At 43.8% G+C, this 12,052-nt stretch overlaps 1 protein-coding gene across 1 annotated transcript; it reads left to right on the forward strand.

Annotated features, from left to right (window-relative positions):
* Window positions 1–383: 383 nt before the first annotated feature.
* Window positions 384–10,709, forward strand: grifin (galectin-related inter-fiber protein; the record flags this gene model as incomplete). Its single annotated transcript, XM_068003687.1, has 3 exons — window positions 384–472; window positions 6,749–6,911; window positions 10,435–10,709. Coding segments are annotated over 3 exons (417 nt in total), but the record flags the coding sequence as incomplete, so codon positions are not given.
* Between the last annotated feature and the right edge of the window lie 1,343 nt (window positions 10,710–12,052).

Raw genomic sequence — 12,052 nt, forward strand, 5'->3', positions numbered from 1 at the left:
AAATGAGAGCAACTAAGTAGCTCATGCAATTGAGCAATTAACTCTGGCAATAAGTCAAGTTCAAACCAATTTGTTCAGGTCCTGCTCTGTTCTCAACCAGATAGAGGACGATGTGAAAGCAATGTGTGAATGGAGGGGGTAGGAGAGGGGTCTTGGTTCATTAAATCTAATATTCTTCAAGCCAATCATAGAGCCCTGTTTTAAATAGTCACAGAGACGTCTACAAGCTCAACTATACTCCTCATAGCTGCAGGAAAATGAAGATCAGCAATCAGCCAGGAAAGGGACCACATCAGGAAAACGGATGTGAAAATACATGTGTATATTTATTTACTGATGAGAAATAAAACTGATGATAATAAAATGCTATTAATCTTTCTGTTTGTGGGCAGTTTGAAGCTCTGTGTCCTGAGGGCCTGTGTCCTGGTTGGAATGTGACACTGAAGGGTGAACCAACCTCAGAAGCCAAAAGGTAATCCAAGAGTTTGCTGTCTGCTACAATCATTATATGTTCTGATAGCTGGCTTAGCCCCACATTCCCATGAAGTGAAGTGGAGTCAATCCATATCATTACAGAACAGATCCCTTCTGTTCACACAGCAGCAGAAATAAGAAATATTTCTGCAAACCAGCTGGGGTTCCCACTCCTGACCACTATTCAGTGACCGATTCTGGAAGGGTGCGTGTGTGTGGATGTCAGGTGAAGGCAGAATTGGACCAGCCTCTGATGCTCCTCCAACCAGTACAAATTGCTTGCTGAAACTCACTGCCAAGGCTCACACACTTCATCCTTTTTATTGTTTCTCCGACTCCTCTGTCTTTTCGTCTCTGCATTTTCTCATTCTCTCCCTCTGTCTTTTGGTCTTCCTCTTGCTCGGTTTACACTATATAGAAGCACTTCAAATGGAACTTGTTCGATTGTGTGTTAATTCCCAATGCTCTGGAATCCACCCCATGTACATTGTTCGACATATTTCAGAACACTGGCAGCAACACAAACACAACTGCACATGCAAATATGTTTCAATATATTAGATGTTAGGAGGTGGTTCTTTCCCCAGAGAATAGTGGGCCTCTGGAACAGGCTGCCGGCTCGTGTGGTGAACACTGATTCCCTAAATTCCATTAAGCACGAGCTGGACCTGTTTCTGGCTGGGGCTGAGATCACCTCGTACAAAAGGTAGGTATTGTATATCATTAATCAGGGCCAGAGTGGTCTCCTGGACTAGTATCAATCGCCCAAGGGGGAAGGTCAGAGAGGAATTTTGCAGATTTTTGTCCCGAATTAGTCTGAGTTTTTATCTGTTTTTTCGCATCTCCCAGGAGATTACATGGCTTTTCGGTGGGTTAGGAGTGTATAGATTGTGATGCACAAGGTACCGCAGTTGTGCGGGACAGGCTGGATGGACCAATGGATCTTTTCCTGCCCGTCATCACTTGTATGTTTGTAAAAGTCACAATTAGGATTTCAGTTTTTTGGCCATGGACATTTCCAAACGTTGGTGAAAGTTCTGCACAAGCCAACGTTAAAAAAGAACTGCATTGCTGACTGGAGGAGAGCTCTGGACTCTCACCCACTCACGGTGAGGAAAAAACAGCAGCCTGTGCTGCCAGGGTCTGACCTTTACATTTTCTGCCATTGACGTTGTGTCTTTAGCAGCTTGGAGAAAAAAAAACACTTCTTAACATGGCACTCTGTACCACGCGAGACATTGGTGCCATCTCATTTACATTACATCGCTGCACCTGCCATCAAAGTCAAGGCTGCAGTCGGTGCCAGCACTGTAATACAAGAGCAGTATCTGCCTCATAGGTCCCGATATTAGCGGGGAGGGTGCAGGGGAGAAGGCTGGGGATGTGGAGGCCGTCCCGATCGTAGCAACAGGGCCTCATTTAAATAATCTTCTGCAGACTCCCGCCCGTCAGCCAGCCAGATTGACAGCCTAACCAGTGGACGGGAGAACGAGCAAACGGCAGGAGGCTGCAGCCGGGGACTCATGGGGACAGTCCCCGGCAGTCAGAAGAGGCTGAAGGCTCTGGACCGTGATCGGGCCTGAGTGGGGTGGGAGTGAGGACCCTCTCCTACCCTTCAGTGGGGGGGGGGGGGGGGGGTTAAAATCGAGGCCACTATCTCCATTTTATTATTTGTCTTTTTCTATCTGCCACCATCTCATCCCATTTATTTTTTTTCTATGCCTGTCGTTAGCTCCTTGCCTTTTGGCCTTTGTTTCTGTCTGACTCACTCCATTAAACATCCTAAATAAAATGTCCTTGGTCAATCAATAAAAGATTTGTCTTTATAATACTGTAAGAAAATGATTTTAAAAAACATAATAAAAAGTTGACAGTGTTAGTCTGAGGCATCTCCATCTATTTTGAGCGTGTTTTCTTGCCTTCCCCCTTATCAATATTGGGCACTGAGTTTCTAACCAACAAAAATGGGAAGATAAACATGGTTGAATAACCCAGCAGCTCCTACAAGGATGAGATCAATCCTGATGTAGGGAGGTTCTGTACTGATTATTCAGCAGGATAAAGATGACTACCTTGGTGCGGTTCTTCGTCAGCCATCATCCTCTGTGTCGATCAACAAGCTGAGGATTACTTTGTTCTTTCGCAATTATTTAACTGTTGTCCAATGTCGCTGGAGTCTCACAGCGTTCCTCGGGTGAATGAGAGATGATAAATTAAACATAAGCCACAGGATGCACTTAGCTTCAATCCAATACAATGATCATGCTTCTCAAGAAAGTTTTAATCCATTTTGAAATCTATTCATTCGGATTGGCACTGAGGGAGAACTGAAGAGAATTTTTTTTTTAAAGCTTTTTCCAACTATATACAGCTTGGATTGAAAACCGTCAGAATATATATTCTTCAGTGTCAAAAAGGAATTGGATCTATTCTTGAAAAAGGAACATTTACAGGGCTATGGAGAAAGAGCAGGGCAGTGAGACTGGATAGCTCTTTCAAAGAGCCAGAACAGGCCCGATAGGTCCAACGCCCTCCTTCTGTGCTGTAAGATTCTATGATTCTATATTTTTTCTATCTTATAACTGTTAAATTCTCTTTTTTTGGTTCTAATTTTCTCCCCTCCTCTCCTGAAGAAGCTAATTTCTGATTCAGTACAGTTCCACTGTGCTGGCAGTCTCCAGTACCTCAGCAAAGTGGCCGTTCCCCATGTGTGAGCCTGGACAGTGATGTTGGTAGGCTATGTGACCATGGGTGACTTCACAGACAAGCCTGATCCTGTTCTCACCCAATTTGCGTACACACATACTTTCTAGTAGAGGTCACTGGACAGTGATCAGGAGCAAGAACCCGGGCTGAATCTACCACCTCCTACACCCTCTGTCTTGAGGGATCCTGAGGGATCCTGAGCATCCCAACTGCTGCCCAGCTGAGACCAGGGATTAACTGGGTGAATACCCATGTTTCCCCATTGTCAGTACAATGTATTATCCAGCCTGCTGAGTGGAATAGAACCTGCCTACTTAGCACTCAGCCACCCTGCCCTTTCAACACACTGCATCCATACTTATTATATGAGGCAGGGCTTCCAGCTAACAGAGAAATCACTCCCTGGAAAACACTAACTAGTTTTTTTCATGATTTTTCAAGCACGGTTACCATGAAAAGATGTTTTCAGTAAATTTCAAATGTTGAGAGTTGTAGAAAAGAATCAATCTTTATTCACATTAGTTTCTAATTAACTTTCCCTCAGCAAGAAATCTTTCTTGCAGATCTGTATTTTTAGGGGTGGGGGTTATTTTGTAGTCACATCTTTATGCGGTTAGGACAATAAAAGTTACAGCAATCAGTTATTTAACTCGAGTCAGCACCTTGTAAGTGAAGAGAAGGAGGGGCCATTGTAGTTATTAACAAACCAAAGGTTATTAGAAATTGTGGATTATTTCCATGTTTTTCACCCCTTCCTCTCATCTTCCTGCCCTCCTCTCCTGAAGGTGGTAACTCATGGTGACGTATTATTCAAGAGGCATCAGCAACCTTTCAGTGCCTCACTCAAGTGGCTGGGGATGGGAGGTGTGACCCTGAACAGTAAATGTCAGCAAGTTATTCAGCTGCAGAGAGGACCACTGCCATCCACACTCTGGTAGGGATTACTGGGGATAGTGCTCAGGCCTGTACGCCTGTGTCATCTCTCCACCAGGCCAGGGATGTTGAGACTAATTTTACTCCCTTCATCACCACCCTATCTGAGATTGCCTAACTCAGCTCAGACAAAGGACCGAAGCTGAAACCATAAATAAAAACAGAAAATGCTGGAAACGCTCAGCAAGTCAGGCAGCGTCTGTGGAGAGAGAAAGAGTTAACGTTTCAGGTCGATGACCTTTCGTCAGAACAGAAGCTGAAACCTTTCTGCTGTGCAAAACTCAGCACCACACAATGCAGTACATTCATCCACTGAAATGTTGAGTGCCCCATTTTATTTAAATTTGTAAACATTCTTTTGTACATAATAGGACAAAATGCTACTAATTCAACCCAACATTATATGTAAGAGTAACGCCAATAAGTAACACAGTAGTACAGTGTGTTGTTGCCATGGGTTGATAGAGCACAGATTTACATCTATGATGGTGAGTTATTTGACCTTTGCAGCCCATCCTGGGGAGATGCAGAAAGGGAAAAGGCAAGGCAAGGTACTTCACGACCAATGAACCATTGAAGGGTAATTACCGTGCTTATGTAGGAAAGTACAGCAGCCAATTTGCACTTAAAAGAAGCCAGATGCTTCCCTACAGAGGAGAGTTGTTCTGAGCCTCATTTCTACACTTGTCAGTGGATGGTTTCAGAGTGGTACTGGCAGACAGGCCTGAGGGTATTTGTGATATTGCATGCAAGGCAGAGAAAGGGCATGAGGATATCTTAAAAGAAGGAAGTAGCAGTTCCAGGCTCAGCAAGTTTATTTAGTGAATTAGCTGATCTCAACCAGGCCAGCATAGGATGAATATGAGTTAGTTTCAGCAGCAGTGTGTTAAGTAGGGTATTACCACTTTGAATACTGGGTGTTCAAGGTGTAGACATCAGCTGAGGATGGGTTCAGGCACAGCTGTAATACTGTGAGGAACCGAGCCAACACTTCCTGTCAAAGTTCACACACTTGGGTAAGATATGGAGGGTGCTTGGTGTGTGTGTGGGAGTCAAAGCATCCTTGAAGAAAGAAAATTAGAGGAGAACAAAAAGTCTCCCCCTCAAAGAAAGAGTAACATCAAAAGTAGCATCTGACAGTTAAAGTAACATTTCTCCTAGAGGCACATCTGTGGAAATGAAAATCGGGCGGTTTCGAGAAAGGACGGCTGATCCATGAAGCCAGTTTTACACCCAGGCGGCAGGTTGAAAATCTACCCCATCAAATTATCAACACAGCTTCTTGCAGTAATTTCAGCCAGAGTCCTGGGCTCACAGATAAATCGTTTGACAGAGTAATCAGGAATAACTGGAAATACAAGTAATGGCCACAACCCAGTGCCCCCGGGAAGAAAGTGTTGATAAGGACAATCACTCAAAAAAGTAAATCAAATGTAATATGAAAAAGTTACCTACAGACCTGCAAAGACAGATGGAAAATCTGTCAGCGCAACATTTGATAGTTTTATATTAACCTCATTCTGCAGCACACACTATTGGTGCTCGAACATACGTTATCAATGCACATTTTGCTAGTTTATTATTTGAAATGTTTATAAATGAAAAGATGTAGTGATCAATATATAAACATTACTAGCACCTTGTCACGTTCAAATCTCTCAAGGCACTTGTTACATTGGTTTACTTTTAGAAATATGAGATTGTTGTTTTGGAGGCAGATGTGACAATTCCACATCTGTAAAGTCCCACACAAAGTATTGAGATGAATAACCAGTTAAGCTGATTGTGTTGGTAGAGGGAGAAATTTTGGCTAGAATGTTGGGAGAACTTCCTGTTCTTCTCCAAATAGCACCCGAACCATTGATAGATGGGATCATGGTTTAACATCTCATCCAAAGGATGGCACCTCTGACAGTGCAGCACTCTCAGTAATGTACTGGAGGGTCAGTCCAGGTTATGGGCTCAAACGTTGATATGAGGCTTGAATTCACAACCTGCTGACCCAGAGGAAAGAGTGCTACCAACTGAGCCTAGCTGGCATATAGGCTGAGAGTTAATGTGTGTGGAAATGCAGCGCAGTAATTGTTATCATCAATCCCATCAGTCTGCACTCTGTTTACTAACCTAAGGATCCACCAATTGGCAATGCTGCTTTATATTTCAAATGTTTGATTCCCAGATGGCTTGGTAAATGTATCCAGTGAGTAGCTGAGTCACACAGGCTGTGACAATCCCAGCTTCAATCCATAATTCATGCTGTGCTAGCTAATGGGGACATTACAACTGGCTTCAGTGCCCCTGAAATATGGAAGGAAAAATTAGCCACGATTGTCTTACAATCAGTATATTAGTGGATATTAGGCTAGGTTTTGGGGTGCTGCCCCCCGAGTTAATTAGCCTACCAACAATCGCAGCCAAGGCTCATACATGAATTATAATGATCAGTGACCATGGAAACATACACCAACAGAGAGACGATGACCCCGGGACAGCAGGAGCGGGAAAGAGAATTGGCAGGGGAAAGAGAAAAGAAATGACAGGGTTTTGTCCTTAACGAAGGATTAACCTGGATAATCAAAGTGGGCATTGAAGTACAGAATTAAACACAATCTAACTATGGTTTCTCTGCTGATAGGTTTGAAATCAATTTTCTGTGTGACAGAAGTGAAGAAATAGCATTCCATTTTAACCCACGCTTTACCGAATCATTGCTTGTGTGTAATTCCTACCTGGCCAACAAGTGGGGTAAGGAGGAACGAGCCACCTCATGTCCAATCGAGGCAGACGAACCATTCCAGGTAATCATCCAGCGCTGTGTTAATTACAAATTTTGCAAATAATGTAACATTTCTTTTCAGTGTAAAGTTTGCAACACCTTGTTCAGGTGAAGGCACAGTTATTATCTAAGGCTGAGCCAAAACATTCCACAGCTTAGCCTTGGAAAGGCTGAAGTTATCCTGTTTGACTCTCTCCAGTTAGTCCCAGATTCAATTCCCCTTCCCAGCTGCTCTCTCAGACTGAATACAATGGTGCACAAACTCAGCTGGTAAGAGGGCTCCTAGTACAGTACACAGCCATCAGTGTGAGTCGGTCTCAGCTTTGATTCTCAGTCTGTGTTGAATTAGTTGGAGTATTGATAGAATTACACTGAAATTATAGCATGGAGATAGGCCATTCAGCCCAACCAGTCCATGTTGAGGTAATGCAAGCAGTAGTCTTAATTTCATGTGCCCTGTTCCCATAGCCCTGTATTCCCCTTTCCTTCAACCACCTATCTAACCTATTCTTAAATGTTGACATGAGCCCCAAATTTCCCCGATGTCCATTGTGCCATTATTGCTCCGGAAAATTATGCCATTCACCAGCAGAAGGAGTTGCACGCAAGTTTCCTGAGTACGTCCATTTACATATGAAGTGGTGGTGCAAGTTCTGGCGTGATTGCATTCTGAAAAGTGCAGTAAGTTACTTAGGCACCAGTAAGCTTCAGTGCAGAAGCAGCGCAGTCTTCATTCGAGCATTGGGGGACAGCAAGGAGCGGCTGGAGAGAATCTTTTTCTGTCCGCTCTGCATTTTACCCACTCAGGTAATCTCCCACCCTCATCTGAGGTGCCTCTTACCAGAACTAGACCAGCTATGCCCTCGTAGCACTATGCCAGGGCAGCATCTCACCAAAGGGCGATGAATTTTTCACAGGAAGGACTGCAATCCCTCCTGGAAGAGGTGCAAAACAGGAGGGACAGACTCCTGGGTAATGTTGCACAGATCCATTGTGCCATAAAAATTCGGGGCAGTGGTCACTTTCATAGTGACACTCAGAACTGTTCTAGTAGTAGAGCAAGGCTAAAAATCTTTGCAAAGAAGGTCACACCAATGTGCAACTTTGGACAATTGTAGCCTTTGAACACAGCTCCTCTGAGGGGTTATCGAAGGACCTGAGATGTCTAATGATACGCTGTGGAGGGTAGTAGCTGGTGGCCTGGTGTCTTCTGCCATGCTGTCTTACTCTCCTAGCCTCCACATGCTGTTGTTCCTCTTCCATCAGGATGGGATAGAGAGGTATTTCCATACGGAATGCCATAACTGCAGAGTCATTCTGAGCACTTGTGGAGGTCGGAGGGGAGGGGGTGGTGGAGAGGACAGAACATTTTGGGGTGGGTTGAGAACGTAGCCTAGTGGGGGGATCTACTCAAAACAGTGAAAAAAAACAGGTTGGAAAAATATCTGTGAAGGCAGAAATCAGCAAGCAAAGTCTGGGGACATTTCAATCTCTCCAACTCTTTACTTCTGCTTGAATCAGATGACTGAATCAGGCTAAGTTGTGTTAAATATTGTACCGACAATCACTGAGTATTCTCACACAACAGCAATAGTTCTGGAGCATGGCCCATGACTGTATATTTGCTCACCAGTACCTTCAGAAAGAGAGATGGCGAAAAATATTCATTGCAGCTTTAAAGTTGGAAAAGAGTTTCATTGCCAATTTATATCGGGCCATAGTTCCTTTGTGCGTTCATATTAAATGAACAAGCAGACACGTGTAAACAAAGGCGCAGGAACAGGAGAAAGTTTTAATGACTAGTCACCTCTTTGTTCCACTATTCTCAGTACTACTCCCCCCATTCTAAAATGGGTTCAGGGAAATTAGCAACAAAAACCCATCCTGGGGTAAAGCTTGAACCCATGTCCTTCTGACTGAGCACCAAGACTGCCAACAACTGAGTCAAGCTGAAACTTACAGATGTTTGCAGATGTTTGAACAATGTAATAAAGTGGTAATTAAAGCAAGTATTGTCATCTATATGGATTAAAGTCTTGTGTCTAGTACATATCCATCACATTGTAGATATCATACTTCAAAGTGTCACAGTTTGCTACAGATGTAAAGCCATTAAAGAAAGAAAGAAAGAAAGCCATTCATTGACACAGAGCCTGACATTTACAAGCACTTACAATTGCCGTATCAGTAGCCTTAGCAGTTTATAAATAGCTTCAATTACCTGGATTTGCCTACTGAGAGCAGTGGGCCGAAAGAGACAGGCCAGGTGAGTAGCTAAATATCACAACCATGCTCCAGACTACCTGTGAGCAACACCATGGGAGATCCAGTAGTTATTATAGAAATATGGCCTCCAATGACAACTGAAATTAAAGGGGGATGTTTTAGTTCAAAGCAATATCACATTTTATAGAATAAAATAAATATAAATTGAGTTGCATGCACTGCAAAGCTCCCAATATTATCCTAACAATGGAACACAACCTCACCCTAAAAAGCATAATATTATTTCCCACAAAACAGAAAATGCTACAAATGCATATCAGCCCCATTAGCATCTGAAGGAGAAAGATAGGTTAATGTTTCAGGTGAGGCTCTTCATCAGAATTAGCATGCTCAGGTAAAACAGGCCCGCCCCTTTTATAGGACGGACCAACAAATGGGGGAGAGAGCAATTAACAGAAATCAAGAGTTCAGATGTATTTCAGATTTCCAGCGTTCATCTTTTCTCTTCCTATCATTGTATGCTTCAACCCCGATTTTAACTCGGAGCAAGCGGGAATCCCCCATGGAGAGTTGAACCCGAGGCCTGGGCCATTTTAACACCCAGGCCTCGTTACCATTTGGCAGAGCTGTCTCCTGCCTAAAAACAGCAGGAGTGACAACAGAGCCAGCGGGTGGGAGCGGGAATCCGGGCAGGAGCTGAGACCACCGGGGACACAAGGGAATGGTGCTCAGCATAAAGTGACTGCTGGGGAGGGGTTTGAAAGGAGATGCCGGTGTCTGGGAGAGAGAGACAAGGCCGGGGCTGGGGAGGTCCAAGGACTCCTTGCCAGGTTCAGGGGAGCACTTGCTGCTCCTCCTGGCCCACAAGGAATCCTCAGAAAAGTTAAATAAAAATACATATCATGGCGTCTTCTGGCTGCTCTGCTGACTCCCGCCAGGTCTTGTGGTCGGGTTTGACCCTGTGCGGGCCTCCCAAATTTGTGTTAAAATTGCGCCACGGCATCGATGACATCATACGGCTGTGACTTTTGAATGTAAAGTAGGCCCCCACCTGCCTGGGGCAGGCACTCCTCCCGTGCCTGTTTTGAGGTTAGCAAAAATGGCGGATGGCAGGAATGCATCGAGAACGTGGCACATACCCCTGACGGCCATTTCAATGAGCCGCCTGCCACATTCACTCTGAGCGGACTGGGTTAAAATCTGGGCTTTTGTCTCTGTAGGGTAAATTTAGTAATGCTACACTTCGGGCTTCAAACCTTACCCTAATCTCCTTTCCTTGGCTTCAAAGGGTTCACCTATTTTATTCTGATTTATGACAGGTTGAAATTTATTCCGATGAAGAATATTTCCACGTTTTTCTTGATGGAACTAAAGTTTGTCAGTTCAAACATCGCACAGAGCAACTCAACTCAATCACCAAGTTGCAAGTGCTGAATGATGTCAACATTTCCTCGGTAGAAATCACCAAAAAGGCCTTTATGTGATGCTGTGGAAGAGCCAAGAGCCCAGACATACTCCTTTCAAACTAAAGAGCTGTGGAAGTTTGAATGCTGGACAGTACAAAGCTCATCAAAAGAAAATTTATTTATGAACTTTCAGCCTTAATGAAAAATTGTATCTAAAACAAAAGCAAATTGCTTTGATCTAGATGTTCTTACTGAACTGTTTCAAAAGGTCAAGAATCTCCTTTGGTTTATACATTGTTGACTTAGTCCTTAAACTTGACTTTACAACTCACTACAATCAGCGTAACTAAAATATTCATTGAATAAAATGGCTTTAAGAGAAAAGAGGCTCCCGATTAGATCAAGAGAAAAAAGTTTGTAAAAGATAATTATGAGAATAACCAATTCGATTATGAATCAGATTACACCTTGATCACTGCACAATATTGAAAAAAATATATATATAATATAATTTCCTTCCTAGATCTGGTGTTTATTGAAGGAGTTGGAAACAGTTTATTAAATTGATCTGGAATTCAATTATTAACAGTATTTTGACCATGTGGTATAAATCAAATTGCACCTAAATAGTATAAAGGAACATTTTGGATTCGATTTTAACCCACCCAGAGATTTTATTAATTCTTGGGAAATGGACTTCACCAGCAAGGCCAGTATTTATTGTCCATCCTTAGTTGACCTTGAGAAGGTGGTGGTGGGCCTTCTTCATGAACCGCTGCAGTCCGTGTGGTGAAGGTTCTCCCACAGAGCTGTTAGGTAGAGAGTTCCATGATTTTGACCCAGCAACGATGAAGGAACGGCGATATATTTCCAAGTCGGGATTGGGTTGACTTGGAGGGGAACTTGGAGGTGATGGTGTTGTCCTTCTAGGTGGTGGAGGTCATGGGTTTGGGAGGTGCTGTTGAAGAAGCCTTGGCGAGTTGCTGCAGTGCATCCTGTGGATGGTACACACTGCAGCCACGGTGCACCGGTGGTGAAGGGAGTGAATGTTTAAGGTGGTGGATGGGCTGCCGATCAAGCGGGCTGCTTTGTCCTGTATGATGTCGAGCTTCTTGAGTGTTGTTGGAGCTGCACTCATCCAGGCAAATAAAGAATATTCCTTCACACTCCTGACTTGTGCCTTGTAGATAGTGGAAAGGCTTTGGGGAATCAGAGGGTGAGTCATTCACCGCAGAATACCCAGCCTCTGACCTGCTCTTTGCAGCTACAGTATTTATGTGGTTGGTCCAGTTGAGTTTTTGATCAATGGTGACCCCCAGGATGTTGATAGTGGGGGATTCGGTGATGGTAATGCTGTTGATTGTCAATGGTAGGTGCTTATATTCTCTCTTGTTGGAGATGCTCATTGTGTGGAGCGAATGTCACTTGCCACTCATCAACCTGAGCCTGGATATTGTCCAGGTCTTGCTGCATGCGGGCACGGACTGCTTCATTATCTGAGGAATTGTGAATGGAGCTGAGCACTGCAATA

This window comes from Heptranchias perlo, chromosome 22, assembly GCF_035084215.1.
Source record: "Heptranchias perlo isolate sHepPer1 chromosome 22, sHepPer1.hap1, whole genome shotgun sequence".
Lineage (NCBI taxonomy): Eukaryota > Metazoa > Chordata > Chondrichthyes > Hexanchiformes > Hexanchidae > Heptranchias > Heptranchias perlo.